The sequence below is a fragment of the Rhinoraja longicauda genome, chromosome 35 (assembly GCF_053455715.1).
Source record: "Rhinoraja longicauda isolate Sanriku21f chromosome 35, sRhiLon1.1, whole genome shotgun sequence".
Classification (NCBI taxonomy): domain Eukaryota; kingdom Metazoa; phylum Chordata; class Chondrichthyes; order Rajiformes; family Arhynchobatidae; genus Rhinoraja; species Rhinoraja longicauda.
In genome coordinates, this window is record NC_135987.1 from 15031154 (window position 1) to 15051374 (window position 20221).

The window sequence follows — 20221 nt, forward strand, 5'->3', positions numbered from 1 at the left end:
GGGGTTAAACTTGTGGCCAGAGTTGAAATCATTGGAAGGTCTGAGTAACAGAATACAGGAAGACAAATCTACAGTTGACTCGCAACTCGAACAAGTTACCTGTTTCTCTGGATCACTTTCCTCTTCGTTCATGAATTGCACAAGTCAGTGAACAATCACGGCAATGCATGGAAAAGAAATCCTGTCTAAATAAGGTGTTCTCAAACAATGAAAATAATTGACATTAATTTATTTTTAATTTTTTCTTTAAAATAAGTGCATTGAGCAATGAGGTATATGACTGAGTACAGTGTTACAAGTAAGTGAACAACATTAAAAATACCGCCATGTCCTGTTTTGGGAGCAGTGTCAAGTCATGAGTCCTTAATGGGACCGGAGGCCCAGTGTCGTCTTGAGGTATTCGTACATAATGTAACTGATGCAGACTGATGGAATGGCTTTGATCATGTTGGCAGTGAATCCACGATAGAAGCCGGGCAAACCCTCGTTTGCCAGAATATTCCAGAAGTATTCCCGCAATCGTGGTTTTCTCATTCCCTTTTTAATCACTGACAGCAAAAATTAAAAAAAGTCCTTTCAGATTTCTCAAGAATGAATGAATAAATAAGTTTATTGGCCAAGTATGTGCATATACAAGGAATGTGCCTTGGTGCTCCGCTCACAAAAGACAACACAAACATACAGTTAACAATTAAGAATAAAGCATAAACACATCAAAACAATAAGGATACAACATTACGGTCTAAACATGTGGGTGAAAATAAACCGGAGCAAAAAAGAGACTACAGACATTGGTTGTTGAGTAGAACTATCACTCGTGGGAAAAAAAGCTGTTTTTATGTCTGGCTGTGGCTGCTTTGACAGTCTGGAGTCGCCTTCCAGAGGGAAGTGCTTCAAAGAGTTTGTGGGCAGGGTGAGAGGGGTCAGAGATGATCTTGCCCACTCGCTTCCTGGCCCTTGCAGTGTACAGTTCGTCAATGGGGGGAAGGTTGCAGCCAACAACCTTCTCAGCTGTGCGAACAACGTCCCATTAAGTTTTATTGCCGAAAGATTTTGTTCAGTAGTGCTGACTCAGCAACAGGTACCCAAGATGTAAGTTACTCTTAGACAATGTGTATTGGAGCAAGGTGTTTAGTCAGAGGGTGGTGAATCTGTGGAATTCATTGCCACAGAAGGCTGTGGAGGCCAAGTCAATGGATATTTTTAAGGCAGAGATTGATAGGTTCTTGATTAGTGTGGGTGTCAGACACAGAGGCACAGAGAGGCGTTTCCACAGAAGAGTTTGATCACACGGATGAAAAATAACATCACAGCACTGGCATGCTGAGAGCCCACCAGTCAGTGAGCACAGAGGATGATGTGTAAAGTGATGTGCAAGCTTGAATAAAGGATGTTGAATTTTGAAGAAGGTCATGGGAGATTGACGGGCAGTGTAGAGGTCTAAGTTAAGACATGTTGTTTCAAGAGCTTATGAACTGTTGCAGACCTGGGGGAAGGGGAAAGACATAAAAATCAGCAGCAAAATGATGGATCAATAAACAAGCAAAACTATTCCAAAGAAGGGCATGGAATACCCCACAGGACCTAAAATGTTGGGATGACTGATGGGCCGTTTATCTCTTAACAAAGAGGTCAATAATAAAAGGAAATGGATTTAAGACAGGAGGACTCTGGAGATCTAGAACCATGTCAAAAAGGGGAATGGAGATAGAAATCTGAAAAATATCTTAACAAAGGACAAGATTGTAGACCTGGGGAAGTGGGACTTGCCTAAATATTTATCACTAGCTTGAGCACAATAGGCCTTTTCTGGTGCCAAACATTTCTGTAAAATCTTGAATTCTTAAATGATGTGAAACAAAACCAGGCTCCTTTAGTTATGAAAGGTGCCGTCAAAATGCAAATCTTTTTCATTTAGCAAACAGATGGTCAGGTTGAGATCCATAACCTATTGTTCCCAACTGCACTCACCTTCTGCCTGCATGTGAGTGTGTAAAACTAGCAATGGGTAACTGGCGAGAGTACCAATTATATTGGATGCTGAGGCACTACCCACCACCAGTAAGACATGGGGCCTCTCACTGCCTGCGGCATATCTCTCGATCCACAGGTTCTTCAGTGTCTGCAAGAACAAATTTCAGACTCTTTTAGAAAAGAACTGCAGCGTTTATGGGCCTGGAAGGTGCAAAGTGCAAGTCAGAAGGATTAAACATGTCCTCCGTAGGATTGCAGTGCTAAACATGGGCAATAGAATCACGGAATTCAGTCTCAACTGTATAAAATACTTTCAAGCGTTATACATAGAGCAAGTTGCATTAGTAAAACAGGTTGGGTAATCACACAAAATGATACAAACTGCACAAAATATTGGGTCTAAATTTTGGTCAGAAATAAATAGAAAGGGACAAAAGGGGATAGGAAGATAATTTCAGGAAACTAGAGCGATTTTAGTCGGACACGGGCAAAGAGGACTAGGGATGAGTTGAGCCGAAGTGCCTGTTTCCATGCTGTATGACTATGACTGGTGTATCCAGTCAGCATCAATGGTGGAGAGGTGGAGATGGTCAAGAGTTTTAAGTACATAGGAGAGAACATCACCAAAAATTTGTCCTGAACCAACCACAAATGGTCAAGAAAGCACACCAGCGCCTCCTAATAATCAGAAGACTAAGGACATATATCTTCAACAATTCTGACCAATTTCTATAGATACACGGTGGAAAATACCCTATTGGGCTACATCACAGATTGGCGGGCAACAGCTCAATCGAGACCATAAGAAATACAAAGAGGAATGGTACCGAGGCAGACCACAAGAAAGTGCTGAGCATTATGGACATAGTCCAGTGCATCACTCCTCCCATCAAATCCATCTACACTTCATGCGGCATCAGGAAAGCAGCCAACATAATCAAGGACCGTTTATTGATCTATTGATATAATGATTTATTTGTATAATGACCTGGTCATTCCCTCTTCTCCCCTCTTCCGTCTGGCAAAAGGTACAAAAGCTTGAAAGCACACACTCCCAGAGTCAAAGATCTTATGGATACTAACCTCATACACTGCCAGGTCAATGCCAGCATAAGGAATGATTCCCATGATATTTGGAACGTAGCCCCTGAAGAAAGTGGAAGCACCTTCACACACAAAAATATTCCTGACATGGGTGTAGAGTTCTCTGGGCTCCCCTGTCTTTCGCAACATCATTCTTGTTTTCACCATCTAGAGGAACCAAGACCAAGAACCAAATCATTAATTCCAAGGAGCACACAATGAATTTTTTTTTAAACTCAGATCAAGCAACATTTGTGGAGAGGGAAACATTTCAAGTCAAAGACCTTTCATTAGAACTTGAAAAAAATCAAGACACTTTTTTTAAAAATGAAATGAAAGAAAGAAGGCAAAGAACCAAGGTCAGAAGAAGGGTCTCGACCCGAAACGTCGCCCATTCCTTCTCTCCTGAGATGCTGCCTGACCTGCTGAGTTACTCCAGCATTTTGTGAATAAATACCTTCGATTTGTACCAGCATCTACAGTTATTTTCTTACACTTAAAGAACCAAGGTAGATCTGTGAATACATGTAATGAAAGGGATGAAGACGATAACCAGGAGGTATATGTAATTGGGAAAATACAGATGAGAGAAGCAAATTATTAGGTGGAATCACAAAAGATAAAATTACAGATATTAGGAATCTTAGGTAAAAAATAACAAACAAATGCTGATTATCTGCATTCTGATCTCAATGGTAAGAGCAAGGCAGTCTGAAAGCCCCAGTTCTGTGCTGTACGATTCTCAGGCTGAGGAGACTGCCATGTTCTTCAGTAAAAGATGAAGTGCTGCCCACCGAGTCCATACCGACCAGCGATCCCCACACAGTAACACTAAACATACTAGGGACAAATTACAATTTTTACCAAAGCCAATTAACCTACAAACCTGGACGTCTTTTTTGAAGTGTGGGAGGAAACTGGAGCACCCGGAGAAAACCCACGCAGGTCACAGGGAGAGCGTACAAACTCCGTACAGACAGCATCCGTAATCAGGATCGAACCCGGGTCTCTGGCGCTATAAGGCATCAACTCTACCACGGCGCCACCGTGCCGACCTACTTGCTGCTGCTCATCTGAGTATTTCAGCATTTAATTAGTTGATCTGTTTGAATGCATCTATGATGACACCTATTAAAACGAGGTGTGTTCCTGGAGACTTCATAAGGTGATAGGACACGATCTCTGAAGTATTGCATGAGTAGTACCTAGGTGAGGTCTGCTCTATGATTTTACTGAGTTGTCCACAAAACAAAGCATTTCACTGACAATAATGAGCATCCTTGAAGCAGAGCAGGGTTGGAGAACTGACAAGGGCTGTGATGGAGAATTAAAGGGAGGATTGGCTACAAGCTCACCTTCACAAAACGATTCATAAAGGGGTTTTACAAAGGCAGCCTCTCCATGTGTGATTTGCCTGCCCAGCATTAAGGAGACAGAAAATATAGCTTATCAAATTGAAAATAAATCACATGCGGTATTTTCAGTAATTCCCTCCAGATCGGGACTTCAGTTTAAAAATAATAATGTGCAAAAATAGAGATAACCTCCTAACGATGCTCACCAACAGTTATGGACAAAGATAATGGTGCAGAGCAAGATAGACCACTCGACACTAAAAACCGTAGTATGTCATGGCACCATTTTAGTAGGCAGAAACTTGCAGAAACATTTAAAAAGAGAAATGACAAACATCTGTGAGTTGAGAGATGAGATATATTCTGCATTTTATGCCTTGGGAGCCGCCACAGGACCCCCCCCCCCCCCCCCCCCCAGAACCGCAGGCAAACGGCCTGGTGGAGAGGTTCCACCGGCAGCTGAAGACAGCGCTGAAGGAGCGACTCTCCGGCCCCGACTGGATGGACGAGCTACCATGGGTCTTGCTGGGCATCCGGACTGCCCCCAAGGAGGACCTGGCTTCATCCTCAGCGGAGCTCGTCTACGGGTCCCCGCTCACGGTGCCCGGGGAGTTCGTGCCCTCGTTGCCGGGGCGAGAGGAACCGCCCTCATCCACCCTACATCGCCTCCGAGAGCGAGTTGGCAAGCTCGCACCCGTCCCGCCATGGGACATTCCGCCCTTACGTGCCATCGGCCCTCCGGGACTGCGCCTTTGTGTTCCTGCGCCGTGACGCCCACCGGACGCCACTCCAGAGGCCGTATGAGGGCCCGTACCGGGTGCTGGAGCACGGACAGACAACCTTTGTCTTGGACATGGGGGGCCGACCGGAGGCCGTGTCAATTGACCGCCTGAAGCCGGCCCTCTTAGACATTGACCAACCGGTGCGGGTTGCCCAGCCTCGGCCACAAGGTCGCCCACCCTTCCGGGACCCACCACCTGTCCCTCCAACTGTGCCTCCGCTGGCCCCTCTGTCGACCGATTACCGTACGCGGTCCGGTCGGGTTGTGCGACCACCAGCGCGTTTCGTGCCTCCGGTTCTGGGGGGGGGGGTCCTGTGGCGGCTCCCAAGGGTCGGGCCATACCACTACCGACCCCTCGGCACGGGAATGGACCAGTCCAGGGGGGCGGTCGGGTACCATGTATATAAGGACAAGGTTTTGGGCGCGAAGCCATTCCGGCAGACTCGACCCGTCTGATAACCGAGGAATAATAAAACAGAACGTCCCGAAATACCCGGCTTCTCACCTTTATTTCGGGCCTCTTCCAACGCGCCACAGTATCATCACACATACTGTTCCCCCAAAACACTGATTACACTGCGAGAGGCAGAGCGATCGGCGAGTTTTGCTTACTAAAATGGTGGACGTTTTGCTCCTTTGCGTACTACACTTCAGTATAGGCGATTTTGACGGAGTGGTTCATCTTGCTTCTCTAGTATCTTTGGTTATGGATTACCATCACTCTACATTAGGACTACATTTTACAGCGTGCTTCAGGTAATATTATCTTTTGTTACAAGCAAATATTGAATAAGTAACCATATTCATACCACAGTTAAAAATAGCAAGTGATAGTTCTCAAAATAGGATCTCTAGTACATTTGCATCGAGACACAGCAATGGAGCAAAGTCTTGATGGCAACACAGAATCCCTCAGTGGGCACGAATGGGAGTTTTAAAGAAGCGTAGAATTAAATATTAGACTCCGAATGCACCTAAATATACTTTAGTTTGGAGATACAGAGCAGCAACAAGCCCTGTGGCCCACCGAGTCCATACCGACCAGCGATCCCCACACAGTAACACTAAACATACTAGGGACAAATTACAATTTTTACCAAAGCCAATTAACCTACAAACCTGGACGTCTTTTTTGAAGTGTGGGAGGAAACTGGAGCACCCGGAGAAAACCCACGCAGGTCACAGGGAGTGCGTACAAACTCCGTACAGACAGCATCCGTAATCAGGATCGAACCCGGGTCTCTGGCGCTATAAGGCATCAACTCTACCACTGCGCCACCGTGCCGACCTACTTGCTGCTGCTCATCTGAGTATTTCAGCAATTAATTAGTTGATCTGTTTGAATGCATCTATGATGACACCTATTAAAACGAGGTGTGTTCCTGGAGACTTCATAAGGTGATAAGGCACGATCTCTGAAGTATTGCATGAGTAGTACCTAGGTGAGGTCTGCTATATGATTTTACTGAGTTGTCCACAAAACAAAGCATTTCACTGACAATAATGTATCATTGAATCATTATTTCTAATGATTAAATATTGCGGTATCATAATAGATATATGCTCACAATTAAACATAAGTCGAAAGCCCGATCATATTGTCCTACCTCAGCGGGATAGGTGGCTGATTGAGAAACTGCCCCGGCCATTGATCCTGCAAGGAATCTCTCTTTCATTTGCAGATTTTGTGGATCAGCTGCCAATATTTCCTTCAGCTGCAAACACATTTCAAAACCATCAAGTAGTTAAAAGTTCTGTTAAAAATGTCAAAGGAAGTACATCCAGTTTGCTTTCTAGTTTAATATTTTATTCAGTACTTAAAAGCATCGTGTAACACTACACCACAAAGCCGTGTCCATCAAGACTCGACACGATAAAGAACGGACGCACTCACCTGTCGGCACCCTTACTTTCAACAGTAAGGTTCATCTCTTTGTGTAGGAAGGAATCGGCAGAAGCTGGTTTAAATCGAAGATAGACACAAAAAGCTGGAGTAACAGGCAGCATCTCTGGAGAGAAGGAATGGGTGACATTCCATCATGGCTGATCTATCTCTCCCTCTGAATGCCATTCTCCTGCCTTCTCCCCATAACCTCTGACATCTGTATTTCCATATACCTTCTTATATATATATATATATAAGATATATACATATACAGATATATACATATACAGATATACATATACAGATATATACATATACAGATATATACATATATCTGAATATCCATATACCTTCTTCCCCATAGCAGTGCTGACTCGAAGAGCCAAATGGCCTCCTCCTGCACCTATTTTCTTTGTTTCTATTTTCTAACTTCTGACACCTGATATCTCTAATGTCTTTAGTTTACAAACCTACAAACCTCAGATTAAAAATTGTTTTCCTCAGAAAATATCGAAACTTCCACCATTCTTTACAAGTAGAGTTTTATCATAACCTCAACCAAAGAGGCTAACACTCATTTTTAGGCAACTTCTGCTAGTCCTAAAGTCCTCAAAAAGCATAAAGGGTTACTTCCCATACATGCTAATCACTCTCATTAGCTTCAAAATTGCAATATTCTAATTGAAGTAGTTAACACATTGACTGACCCTTGTAATTGTAGCTCATTAGGAAGAGAAGAAAGTAAAACTACTGAGGTCAGGGTTTAATTGGTGTATGGAAACACAAGAGACCACAGATGCTGTAATCTCGAGCAAAATGCAAAGTGCTGGAGGAACTGGTGCATCAGGGGAGAGAATGGACAGGTGATGTTTTGGGTCCCAACCCAAAATGTAATCAGTCTATTCCCTCCACAGATGCTGGCTGATCCTCCGAGTGCCTCCAACAGTTTGTGTTTGCTTTTAATTGTTAACTTGAAAGTTTGTAAACTTGAAAGTTCTCCTCCACTTTCGGCTCCAGCTAAGATGTACTAACATTTTAAGACTGTTGTGCATCTGCAATAAAGCACAATGTCTTGATGCACTACATAATGACTTTCAGTTATTAAACAGTTAGGTATAATACGTAATGGAATACAAAGCTACAATGAGTTTATGCCCTTCCCATACCTCTTCATAAGCCATGAACTTGATGGCAAGCTCTGGACAAATTTTGATAATGTTAGTCAGATTCCCTCTCCACATTGAACTGTAACCTCCTTCTGCTATCATTTGCTTTATGCCAGTCAATACATGTATCTTGTTCTCTCGTGTAGAATAAACCTAGAGAAATAGGTACAAAAATAAGCTTTATTCTGGTAACTATAGGTCCAATAGCTCGTGCTGACAAAGTGCGTGTACACACCCATATTAACTACAGCTGGTTAAAAAATAGTGGATCAACAAAAATGTCAGGGGAATAATTTGATATTGGGGGTCACAATTTTTTCCTTTAAAAGTGCTTCATGAGGTGATTCAGTCCAATATGTCTGTGTCAGCTCTTTAGTAGACCTATCCAATCTACAAAATGGATGGAGTGCTAGCACTTTTGCAATGTTGTTTTATTTGTCATAGGCACATTTGATGAGGTACAGACTTCTATTCATAGACTACAGCTCTGCTTTCAATGCCATTATTCCATCCAAGCTCATACTCCTGGAACTTGGACTCAGCGCTCACCTTTGCAACTGGATTCTCGACTTCCTGACCAACAGACCACAATCAGTGAAGATAGATGACAAATCATCCTCTGTGACAATCCTCAACACCGGTGCCCTGTGAGGATGTGTTCCCACCCCCTTTCTTTTATCCTTATGCGCCCACCACTGCGCAGTCAAATATAAATCCAACTCAATTTACAAATTCGAAAAGGACACACCCACAGTGAGCTGGATATCAAATAATAATGAGATGGAGGACAGGAAGGAGACTGAGAACCTCGTAACCTGTCCCCAATAACTCTCTCCAACTTCTACATGCACCATAGTATTGGGAATCACAGCATGGTTCAGGAACAGCTGCATCCAAGACAGCAAGAGATTGTGGAGAGTTGTGGACTTAGCCCAGACCATCACGCAAACCAGCCTCCCTTCCATTGACTGCATCTACACTTCATAATCCTTCTTCTGCCCTCTCCCATCAGACAAGAGGTACAGAAGTGTGAAAACGCACACCTCCAGATTCAGGAACAGTTTCTTCCCAGCTGTTATCAGGTAACTGACCAACCTATCACCACCTAGAGTGCAGTCCTGACCTACCATCTACCTCACTGGAAACCCTCAGACTATCTTCAATCAGTCTGTACTGAACTTTATTTTGCTTGATTATGCACTATTCCCTTTATCCTGTACCTGTAGGACAGCTGTGGACTGTGGACAGCTTGATTGTAATCAAGTATAGTCTTTTCGTAACTGGATAGCACGCAACAAAACTGCATCTTGGAACATTTGACATAATAAAGTCAACTAAACTAAAACCTTGCCTGAAAAGATTTTTTTGAAAGGCTTTCAATATATTTGAGAAAACAACTGAGGAAGAGAGCCTTGCAGTGCTCAGTAGCTCCATAAATATATATTCCCTTTATCATGTATCTTTATGCTGTGAATGGCTCGATTGTAATCAGTCTTGTCTTTCCACTGACTGGTCGCCTCGGTACACGTGACAATAAACTAAAGTAAACTAAACAGACCAACACATGGGCGTCAATGTTTTAAGAATATGTGAATCTTAGTTCTGACTTCAATAAAGGTAGTTGTGCTATAAGGTTCCCATAAGACAAATTGGATATGAGGCGAGTGACCGAGTGATGAATTACAATGCAATTTTAAACAAGAACTAGAGAACCACTTAAAAGTTACTTTGAAATGTGACAAACAGAAAGCAAGGTATTTATTCACAAAATGCTGGAGCAGGTCAGGCAGCATCTCAGGAGAGAAGGAATGGGTAACGTTTCGGGTCGAGACCCTTCTTCAGACTGATGTCAGGGGGGTGGGACAAAGGAAGGATATAGGTGGAGACAGGAAGTTAGAGGGAGAACTGGGAAGGAGGAGGGAGGGGGGGGGGAGAAGAGAGGGACAGAGGAACTATCTAAAGTTGGAGAAGTCAATGTTCGTACCGCTGGGCTGCAAGCTGCCCAAGCGAAATATGAGATGCTGTTCCTCCAATTTCTGGTGGGCCTCACTATGGCACTGGAGGAGGCCCATGACAGAAGCAAAGCTATCTTGGATTTAAACTGTATGTGGGGTGGGGGGTCGGGGGAAACTTGTTTCCATGTAACCTACTAGTAGTAACCAGATACCATTTTCTCTTAAGAAACCAGCGGCCACTTTAACTGTGGTGGTCATTAAAATTGACAAGTTTCTATTGACATGTATTTCAATACTCTATAACATGATGTAACACTAGGTTAATTCCCGGAATGGCGGGACTGTCGTATGTTGAAAGGCTGGAGCATTTAGGCTTGTATACACTGGAATATAGAAGGATGAGGGGGGATCTTATTGAAACATATAAGATAATTAGGGGATTGGACACATTAGAGGCAGGAAACATGTTCCCAATGTTGGGGGAGTCCAGAACAAGGGGCCACAGTTTAAGAATAAGGGGTAGGCCATTTAGAACGGAGGAAGAACTTTTTCAGTCAGAGTGGTGAAGGTGTGGAATTCTCTGCCTCAGAAGGCAGTGGAGGCCAGTTCGTTGGATGCTTTCAAGAGAGAGCTGGATAGAGCTCTTAAGGATAGCGGAGTGAGGGGGTATGGGGAGAAGGCAGGAACGGGGTACTGATTGAGAGTGATCAGCCATGATCGCATTGAATGGCGGTGCTGGCTCGAACGGCTGAATGGCCTACTCCTGCACCTATTGTCTATTGTCTAACATACAGTCTTTAGTGATTTTGCTGTAATAAAAACAACTTATTGCTATTAAAAAGAGCATCTTTGAAATCTTGTGGAAAAAGTAACTGCGTTATTATCTCTCGCCCCTTACCCCCTTTTACTTATTGAGACAATTGTCGTAATCATGCAGCATTGAAACAGGCTCTGCAACCCAACATGATGTCTTTATAACACGATTTTCTTCAACAGGTTTTCTAGGAATGCAACCATTGCGTTGCAGCAGAATTCGTGACTCAAAAACCAGCAAACAAAACAGGATCATTAACACGTTTGGGAAGCATAAATACGTAAATTGTAGACACAAGAGCAATGAGCGTTCTACCTGCATTAGCACTCTTAGACGATCAAAAGGGGCGGTGACAGATCGTGAAATAGCTCCAGCTGTGCCTCCTGCAATCAGATGCCCCCACCACTTCTCTGGTTCCTGATTCTCCAAGAAGTCGTCACAGTTGGTTATGTCGTCATTGATAGAAAAGATCTGTGAAGGCAGAGGAGGCCAATTCTCTGAATACATTTTAGAGAGAGCTAGATAGAGATCTTAAGGATAGCAGAGTCAGGGGGTATGGGGAGAAGGCAGGAACGGGGTACTGATTGAGAATGATCAGCCATGATCACATTGAATGGTGCTGCTGGCTTGAAGGGGACAAATGGCCTACTCCTGCACCTATTGTCTATTGTTTATAGTGAAAGAAAGCATTAAGATGGTAAAGTGGCTATTTTTGCAGGTGCTTCCATCGCCCTAATAGGTTAAAGTTAAAAGCTCAATGCTCTGGAACTACCGCCATTTAACCTGTGCATGCAGGACCTCCCTGTGTGTAATAAACTGGAGGTTCAGATCCTATTCGAGACTTGAGCACAAATAATGTAGGCATTAAACTCTTCGATTCTTTGGGAGGAGCTATCCCTCAAATAAGATGATATTGAGGCCCCTTCTGTTCTCTCAAGTGGACATATAACGTCCATATTCCCAATATCCTGACCTGTATTTATCTTGTGTTCAATATCACACTGCAACTTGGTGAACTTTGTCTGTAACTTGGCTGCCATACATTTCCAATCCTAATGCACTTCAAAGGTACTTCAACAGACGCAAATTGGTTCAGGATGGTTCAAGTCTATAAATGCAATTTCTTTCAAATGAAATATCTTTTTCTATCACATGTTAGGATTGAACAGATCCAACACCAATATTATTATGACAGCGAGATTGAAAGAAATTACACCGTTTTTATGCACCAATCCTATAATTTCTGTCATCTTGATACCTTATAACTTGCAATACCATTTTTCAAGGAAGAATTAATGATCCGTGTGCTTCTAACTAATCTCAAAGCAAATAAGTTACCACCCGTTGAATCCAGAACCCTTCCATTTTAGGATACTGACCACGCCAAACTATATTATTAGTACGAATAAGGGGTAGGCCATTTAGGACTGAGATGAGGAAAAGCTTTTTCACCCAGTGAGTTGTGAATCTGTGGAATTCTCTGCCATAGAAGGCAGCGGAGGCCAATTCGCCGGATGTATTCAAGAGAGAGTTGGATATAGCTCCTAGAGCTAATGGAATCAAGGGATATGGGGAGAAATGAGGTACTGATTCTGGATGATCAGCCATGATCATACTGAATGACGGTGCTGGCTCGAGGGGCCGAATGACCTACTCCTGCACCTATTTTCTATGTTTCTATAAACTACCTTCATCAATGGGAGTTATTCTGTCCAGCTGCAGACTGTACACTTAATTTCATCATGGCTCAAGCAGTTACAGAGCATTTAATCATTATCCAGTCACATGGCCTCCAGCCGTCTGTGGCAAAGAATTCCACAAATTCACCACCCTCTGACAAAAGAGATTCCTTGTTATCGCCTTCCTGAAGGAAAGTCCTTAAATTCATCATAGTGCCCCACAATACTTACACTATTATTTCTCCAGGCATCAATCGTTTTTCGCATATTGTCCTCGATGTCCGTTACATAGATCTGCCACCACTTGTTCCAGTCAATGTCCATGTATTTATTGTTGTCCAAGCTGGTGAATTTTGAGAGAGCAAAAGTGGTTTTTGGTTTCATGCCATATTCGGTGCCATTTTACTAAATACATATATTTCATATCATATCATATCATATATATACAGCCGGAAACAGGCCTTTTCGGCCCACCAAGTCCGTGCCGCCCAGCGATCCCCGTACATTAACACTATCCTACACCCACTAGGGACAATTTTTACATTTACCCAGCCAATTAACCTACATACCTGTACGTCTTTGGAGTGTGGGAGGAAACCGAAGATCTCGGAGAAAACCCACGCAGGTCACGGGGAGAACGTACAAACTCCTTACAGTGCAGCACCCGTAGTCAGGATCGAACCTGAGTCTCCGGCGCTGCATTCGCTGTAAAGCAGCAACTCTACCGCTGCGCCACCGTGCCGCCAAAACTTTCAAATACTCTCAAAACTTTTTTTTCATTTATTCAAGGTAATGATATATAGGTTTGTGCTTTCCAAGTTTATAATCTTACAATACTGTTCTAGCCAAGGAAGAGAGCCTGGCTGCAGTACTGGCCAGTGCCTCCAGCAATTGAACCCCATTTTTCCCCCACTAATCTTTCAAATTACATCTTGATTTTTCTAATCTTATTTTACACACTAGGGCAATTTGCATATGGCTCAGGTAGTAACTGAGAACATCACCTTTATAATTATATTTATAAGAAAATAACTGCAGATGCTGGTACAAATCGAAGGTATTTATTCACAAAATGCTGGAGTAACTCAGCAGGTCAGGCAGCATCTCGGGAGAGAAGGAATGGGTGACGTTTCGGGTCGAGACCCTTCTTCAGACTTGTACTTTAGCCGTTCATTACTCTAATCTTACTTGCTTACTATGGTAATTTGCAGATAGCTCAGGTAGTAATTGAGAAATTGAGGCCATAGCCTCAGAATTTAAGGACTTTCCTTTCGGAAGAAGAAAACGGGGAATTTCTTTAGTCAGAGGGTGGTGAATCTGTGGAATTCTTTGCCACAGAAGGCTGTGGAGGCCAAGTGAATGGATATTTTTAAGGCAGAGATAGATTCTTGATTAGTACGGGTGCCAAGGGTTTTGGGGTGAAGACAGGAGAATGGGGTTAGGAGGGACAGCCATGATTGAATGGCGGAGTAGACTTGATGGGCCAAATGGCCTAATTCTGCTCCAGTCACTTATGACCTTATGATCACCTTTATAATTTGTACTTTAGCTGCTCATATTTCTTTAGCAGAACCTTGTCCTATGTCATTGGCTCCAACATAGATGACAAGTGATCTTTCTTCCCCACACAAATTTCTCTCCTGCGTCAAGGAGATGGCCTTAACCCTGGCACCAAACGTAGTCTTTGGGATGCACATTCACACACATTGAACAGCATGTACCCACTAGTTGAACTCCCCTGCATGAATGGCCCTTTGTCACTTCATTCATCCGCCCATCAGACACCTCTCTCATCCGCTCAGGTTGCAAAGACCATACACCTGTTGGACAGGTACAAAGTCGGGAGCTTCATACATCCCTGCAGATGAATCTACACTAGTGGAGTTTGGAAATCAGTAAGGAGCAATGACTTTGATAGTATTATGTTACAGGCCTCCCAAAAGGATTTGGAAGAATAAATACGTAGATGAATAACAGTGGGATATGAAAGCAATATCATTTTAACTTTCTCAATATTAACTGGGGTTGCCTTAGTATAAGGGACCTAGATGGGGTGGAATTTATAAATGCAACCAGGTAGGGTTTTTAAAGCCGAATGGCCTACCAGGGCCAGAATGGCCTACCAGGGCCAGAATGGCCTACCAGGGCCAGAATGGCCTACCAGGGCCAGAATGGCCTACCAGGGCCAGAATGGCCTACCAGGGAGGAAGCAGTGTGTGACCCTTTTATTTGAGGGAATGAGCATGGGCGAGTGGTGGAACTGTCTTTGGTCAGAAGAAGGGTCTCGACCTGTAACGTCATCCATTCCTTCTCTCCAGAGATACTGCCTGTCCCGCTGAGTTACTCCAGCATTTTGTGTCTATCGATCTTTGGACAATGTATTGGTCCTTATTCTGTCCGTATTATCAACCAAAACATCTTTACATCTTTGCCTCCACAGATGCTTCCTGACCCACCGAGCGCTTCCAGCGATCTGTATCTTGTTTAAGAAAGAATCCCAATGTTTTGATACGATCTCAAATGGATTATCTCAGTGTCTTGTGAATCGCCCCTTCGTCCACCATCGCGCAATGCAATAACGGTAAAGCAAATCATTCATTTATTTGAACTTTTAAGTTCATTTATCGGCATGGGTATCATTGACAAAGCCAGCATTTATCCCACATTCCTAATTGCATTTGGTTTCATAAGTTCATACGTTAGAGAAGAATTGGGCCATTCGGCCCATCAAGTCTACTCCACCAAACAATCATGGCTGATCTATCTTTCTCTCAACCCCATTCTCCTGTCTTCTCCCCCTAACCCTGGACACCCGTATTAATTAAGAATATGTCAATCTCCACCTTCAAAATATCCATTGACTTGGCTTCCACAGCCTTCTGAGGCAATGAATTCACCAGCCCCTGACTAAAGAAATTCCTCCTCATTTCCTTTGTACAGGTACATCCTTTTATGCTGAGGCTATGGCCTCTGGTCCTTAACTCTGCCACTAGTGGAAACATCCTCTCCACCTCCGCTCTACCTAGGCCTTTCACTACTCGATAAGTTTCAATTAGGTCGCCCCCCCCCTCATTGCTTGGCACAATAGAGGGATTTATTTAATCAATTCATAGAGTTAAGAGTCAACCATGTTGCATTGGCTGCATGGTTGATCACAGGTGAAGACCAGATAAGGACTGCAGCTTACTTTACCATCTGTAATGAGTTCTGGAAAAAATGCTGCTGAGTTGTGCAACAAAAAAAAATCTAGATTCCCGAATTAGCTGAGTTTAATTTCCCGAACTACCATTGCAGGATTGTAACTCCTGCCTAAGAATCATTAGCACAGATTTCTAGATACTCGTCCAGTAATTGAATCGCGATGCTACTTACTGCCGTTTAATCTTTTCCGCTTGGTAGATACCAAGACTGACATGTAGTTTTCCCATGTGATGAATAATCTTCAATGTTCCGACACGGCCTACAAATTTAACAATATAATAGCAAAACGGTGCAGATGATAAAAATGTGAAATTAACGTAGAAAAAATGGGTGCATTAATCTCACAGGTGCCTCACAGGTGCTGCTTGATATCTTGGAGTTTTGATTCACATTAAATTTGCTTCAGAACAAAAAGGGAGAGGCTCGAAATTTGAAATAGGCACCGTGCTAAACCACATGAAACAGGTGATGTAGGTAGTGTAGTCACAAGGAAATGCAGATGCTGGCTTACAGAAAGGATACACAGTGCTGAAATAACTCAGCGTGTCAGGCAGCATCTCTGGAGAACATGGATAAGAGACTTCACTTGTATCTACAACCATCTGCCAAATGAAAAACCCCTCCTCACCTATATTCACCTATCACTTGCCAGACTTTGTCCTGTCCCCACCTCTCCTCCAGCTTCACACATCCCCCCCCCACCCCCCAATCAGTCTGAAGAAGGGTCCCAACCTGTTACGTCACCTATCCACGTACTCCAAAGCTGCTACCAGACCCACTGAGCTCCCAGCACTTTGTGACTTTTTTTGGTACAGAAAGTGCAAGCTTCAGGTCAATGATCTTCCATCAGAAATTATTTGGGAGGCTCTTGAGAAACTGGACAAGCTGAATGAAGAATGCACTGAAGCATTTTGTTTCACAGATGGGACAATGCCGACCTCCTCTGTCCCTCTCTTCCCCTCCCCCTTCCCAGATCTCCCTCTATCTTCCTGTCTCCACCTATATCCTTCCTTTGTCCCGCCCCCCCTGACATCAGTCTGAAGAAGGGTCTCGACCTGAAACGTCGCCCATTCCTTCTCTCCTGAGATGCTGCCCGACCCGCTGAGTTACTCCAGCATTTTGTGAATAAATACCGTCGATTTGTACCAGCATCTGCAGTTATTTTCTTATAAAGACATTTAATGCTCATTGCCACACGGAAAGCAAGAGTCAGCATGTAATTGGGCTTTGTCAGAAAAGGGCCAAGGAGAATGATGAGCCAATTGGTTATTATTGGCATTCTACCAGATGCCATTGTTATTTGGTGCCAGATTTATTACATTTAACTTGGTATTACATGCAAAAAAAAAATCACTGGATTAGCAATAAATACAGGTATCTCTCCAGACCCACTCACCACCCGCAAGTGCCCCTTTAAACAACACAATATCATATCATATCATATCATATATATACAGCCGGAAACAGGCCTTTTCGGCCCTCCAAGTCCGTGCCGCCCAGCGATCCCCGTACATTAACACTATCCTACACAATTTAGGGACAATTTTTACATTTACCCAGCCAATTAACCTACATACCTGTACGTCTTTGGAATATGGACGAATGAGGTTTCCAAACGATAGAAAACAGTGTCACAGAGCGCAATGCTGCATGGCCTACAAAGCCAGGTTCATGCTGAACGCCAGTTGCACTTTCACAATGCTGACATTTGGACACGCTGATGGGCTATTACAATGGTAATCATTTCACTAGCAGACTCACCGGATGGCTGCTTTGCGATTTTCCCAAAGCCAAGTTTTAAATCCTTATGCTGGCTCTTCAGATATTTCCGGAATGCTTCAAAGTCTTTTCCCTTGAAGCCATCCTGTGATATTTTAGGGATATTTATTGAAAAGAAGAAAGTTTAAGGCCATAGCCTACTGACCATTAATCCCTAGTTCACGGAGAGCCAAGAGGCAGAAGCCACCTATAAAGAGTATTCATTTCACTCAACCACAGATCTATGTCCAGATTCCAGATGGGAAATATACCATTCTGTCCCTACTGCTTTAGTTTAGAGATACAGAGTGGAAACAGGCCCTTCTGCCCATTGAGTCCATACCGACTAGTGATCCCCGCACACGAAGGACAATTTACAATTTTACCAAGTCAATTAACCTACAACCCAGTACGTCTTTGAAGTGTGGGAGGAAACCGAGCGCCCGGAGAAAACCCACGCAGGTCACAGGGAGAACGTACAAACTCCGTTCAGATGGCACCTGGGTCGAACCCGGGTATCTGACTTGGTAAGGCAGCAACTCTACGGCCGCTCCACCATGCCGTTTAATTTTGTGATATATATCGTTCCTCATCAATTGCCATATACTTGTGGTAATTAAATATTACTAAACACCTCAAATTGAATGATAATTTGATCCCCACACAGATGTTACACGTTGCAACAGGTGCAGAGATATATCTTGTACAATTTAGAGGGACGTGCTGATTAACCATTGCAGTACATTCCCTGGTCTACTCTTACTTCAAACGGTGACAATTCATCATATTGTCACAATGGACAGCGCAATTATTGATATGGATAAACTGCAACCAAGTTAATAAGGCATTGGCTTCTTCCAATACAAATCAAAAGAAACAAATGTCCCAGTGCAGATTTCTGATCAGCCTGAAGCTAGTTCTAGACCACACATGGCGAGGGATAATGTAGGCTCAGATCAGGTATAGATGCACAGTCTCTTGCCCAGAGCAGGTGAATCGAGGACCAGATGACATAGGTTTAAGGTGACGGGGAAAAGATTTAATAAGAATCTGAGGGGTAACTTTTTCACACAAAGGGTGGTGGGTGTATGGAACAAGCTGCCAGAGGAGGTAGTTGAGACAGGGACTATCCCAACATTTAAGAAACAGTTAGACGGGTACATGGATGGGATAGGTTTGGAGGGATATGGACCAAACAAAGGCAGGTGGGCCTAGTGTGGCTGGGACATGTTGGCCGGTGTGGGCAAGTTGGGCCGAAGGGCCTGTTTCCACACTGTATCAATCTATGACTATGAGAACAAGGTAGACCTGACTGGTGATAAGTAGGTCTACTAAATAGTATGTCTTGTGATGAATAATCCAACTTTAAAAGAATAGAGAGAAGCAGAGGACGAGTGTTAAAAGAATGAAAGAATAGGAAAGCCCTCCCTCCCCTGCCCCCTCTGCCCCCACCCCCGCCCCCCGTTGATAATTTCTCCAGTACAATGAAAAAAATGAATCGGCTTATTCACATCTAAGAAATGCTATACCTTCTTTCCAATTTGTTCCAGTTCTTCCCTCAGGTCTAAGACATCCACACGGCCATCTTTGTGAACATTTAGCTTTTTGTAAAGATGTTCCCACAAAACATTCACGTTTTCCGGCTCACGATGAAAGATGTCTTTGAAAAACGGCAACATTGTGGTGGCTCCTGAATCACAAAAGAACCTTTCAAACTCCACCAATATTGAATGAAAGCTACAAGCAGTTACTTTATTGTTTCGTTCATCCGTGCTACATGTTAATCAGAAACCGTTGTCAATAGCACTTTAATTTAATTATTAAATACCAGTTAAAGGGCAAGAAACTCAGGACATCTCGTAAATTAAATGCATGTGGGAGCTTTGAACTCATTGCTAGTTTCATCCATTCTTGAACCACAAAAAAATTCACTGCAACGAATAACTGAAATTCAAGAGAGGTATGGGAAGCCAAGCATTATGTGACTATTTCTCATCAATTGTAATAACTTTTTATGGATATCTGCCGTATCAGCTTACTTGCCTCACCTTCAGGTCAAAAGGATGCAAGTTCCAAGGCCACTTCCATTCTCACGCAACGCCTGGTGTACAGAGCACCACCAAAGGCTTCCCTTTAGGTGGATACAAGGGCCTACAATGAGAGTAGGTGGTTACATTCACGTTCCAGAAAAATCAAATGGATTAGATTCAATCTGAACAATCCCAGTCCCATTTTCCCAACCCCGACCCTCTCTGCTTTCCACAGTGGCCGCTCTCTCTGTGACTCCTTGGCTTACTCATTTCCCCCCCCCCCACCCTTTCCCTTCCCAAGGCACTTGGCCATAACCCGAGTATACTCAGGTTATAGCCAACAGTGAAAGAAAACTTGCAGTGAACAGGTTAATAAGGTAAATTTACTCTGTATTGCTTTACACTGCATCTGGGTTTGGGGAACCAACATGCGAAGAGATGATAAAAATCTAGGTTTAAATGTACCTTGAAACTGTGAAACCCTTACTCTGTAAAACAATTGGTTTAGAGCAGAAAAAGACACAAAGTGTGTAGGAAGGA

At 43.4% G+C, this 20221-nt stretch overlaps 1 protein-coding gene across 1 annotated transcript; it reads right to left on the reverse strand.

Annotated features, from left to right (window-relative positions):
- Positions 1 to 264: 264 nt before the first annotated feature.
- LOC144609986 (mitochondrial adenyl nucleotide antiporter SLC25A24-like) lies at positions 265 to 19787 on the reverse strand. The gene is made up of 11 exons (XM_078428405.1): positions 19700 to 19787; positions 19181 to 19341; positions 17655 to 17757; positions 16065 to 16152; positions 12924 to 13035; positions 11329 to 11484; positions 8245 to 8397; positions 6801 to 6908; positions 3058 to 3225; positions 1972 to 2122; positions 265 to 548 (listed from the first exon to the last, which is right to left on the reverse strand). The coding sequence occupies exons 2-11, from the start codon at positions 19328 to 19330 to the stop codon at positions 364 to 366; spliced, it is 1374 nt and encodes a 457-aa protein (XP_078284531.1). The 5' UTR covers positions 19331 to 19341; positions 19700 to 19787; the 3' UTR covers positions 265 to 363.
- Between the last annotated feature and the right edge of the window lie 434 nt (positions 19788 to 20221).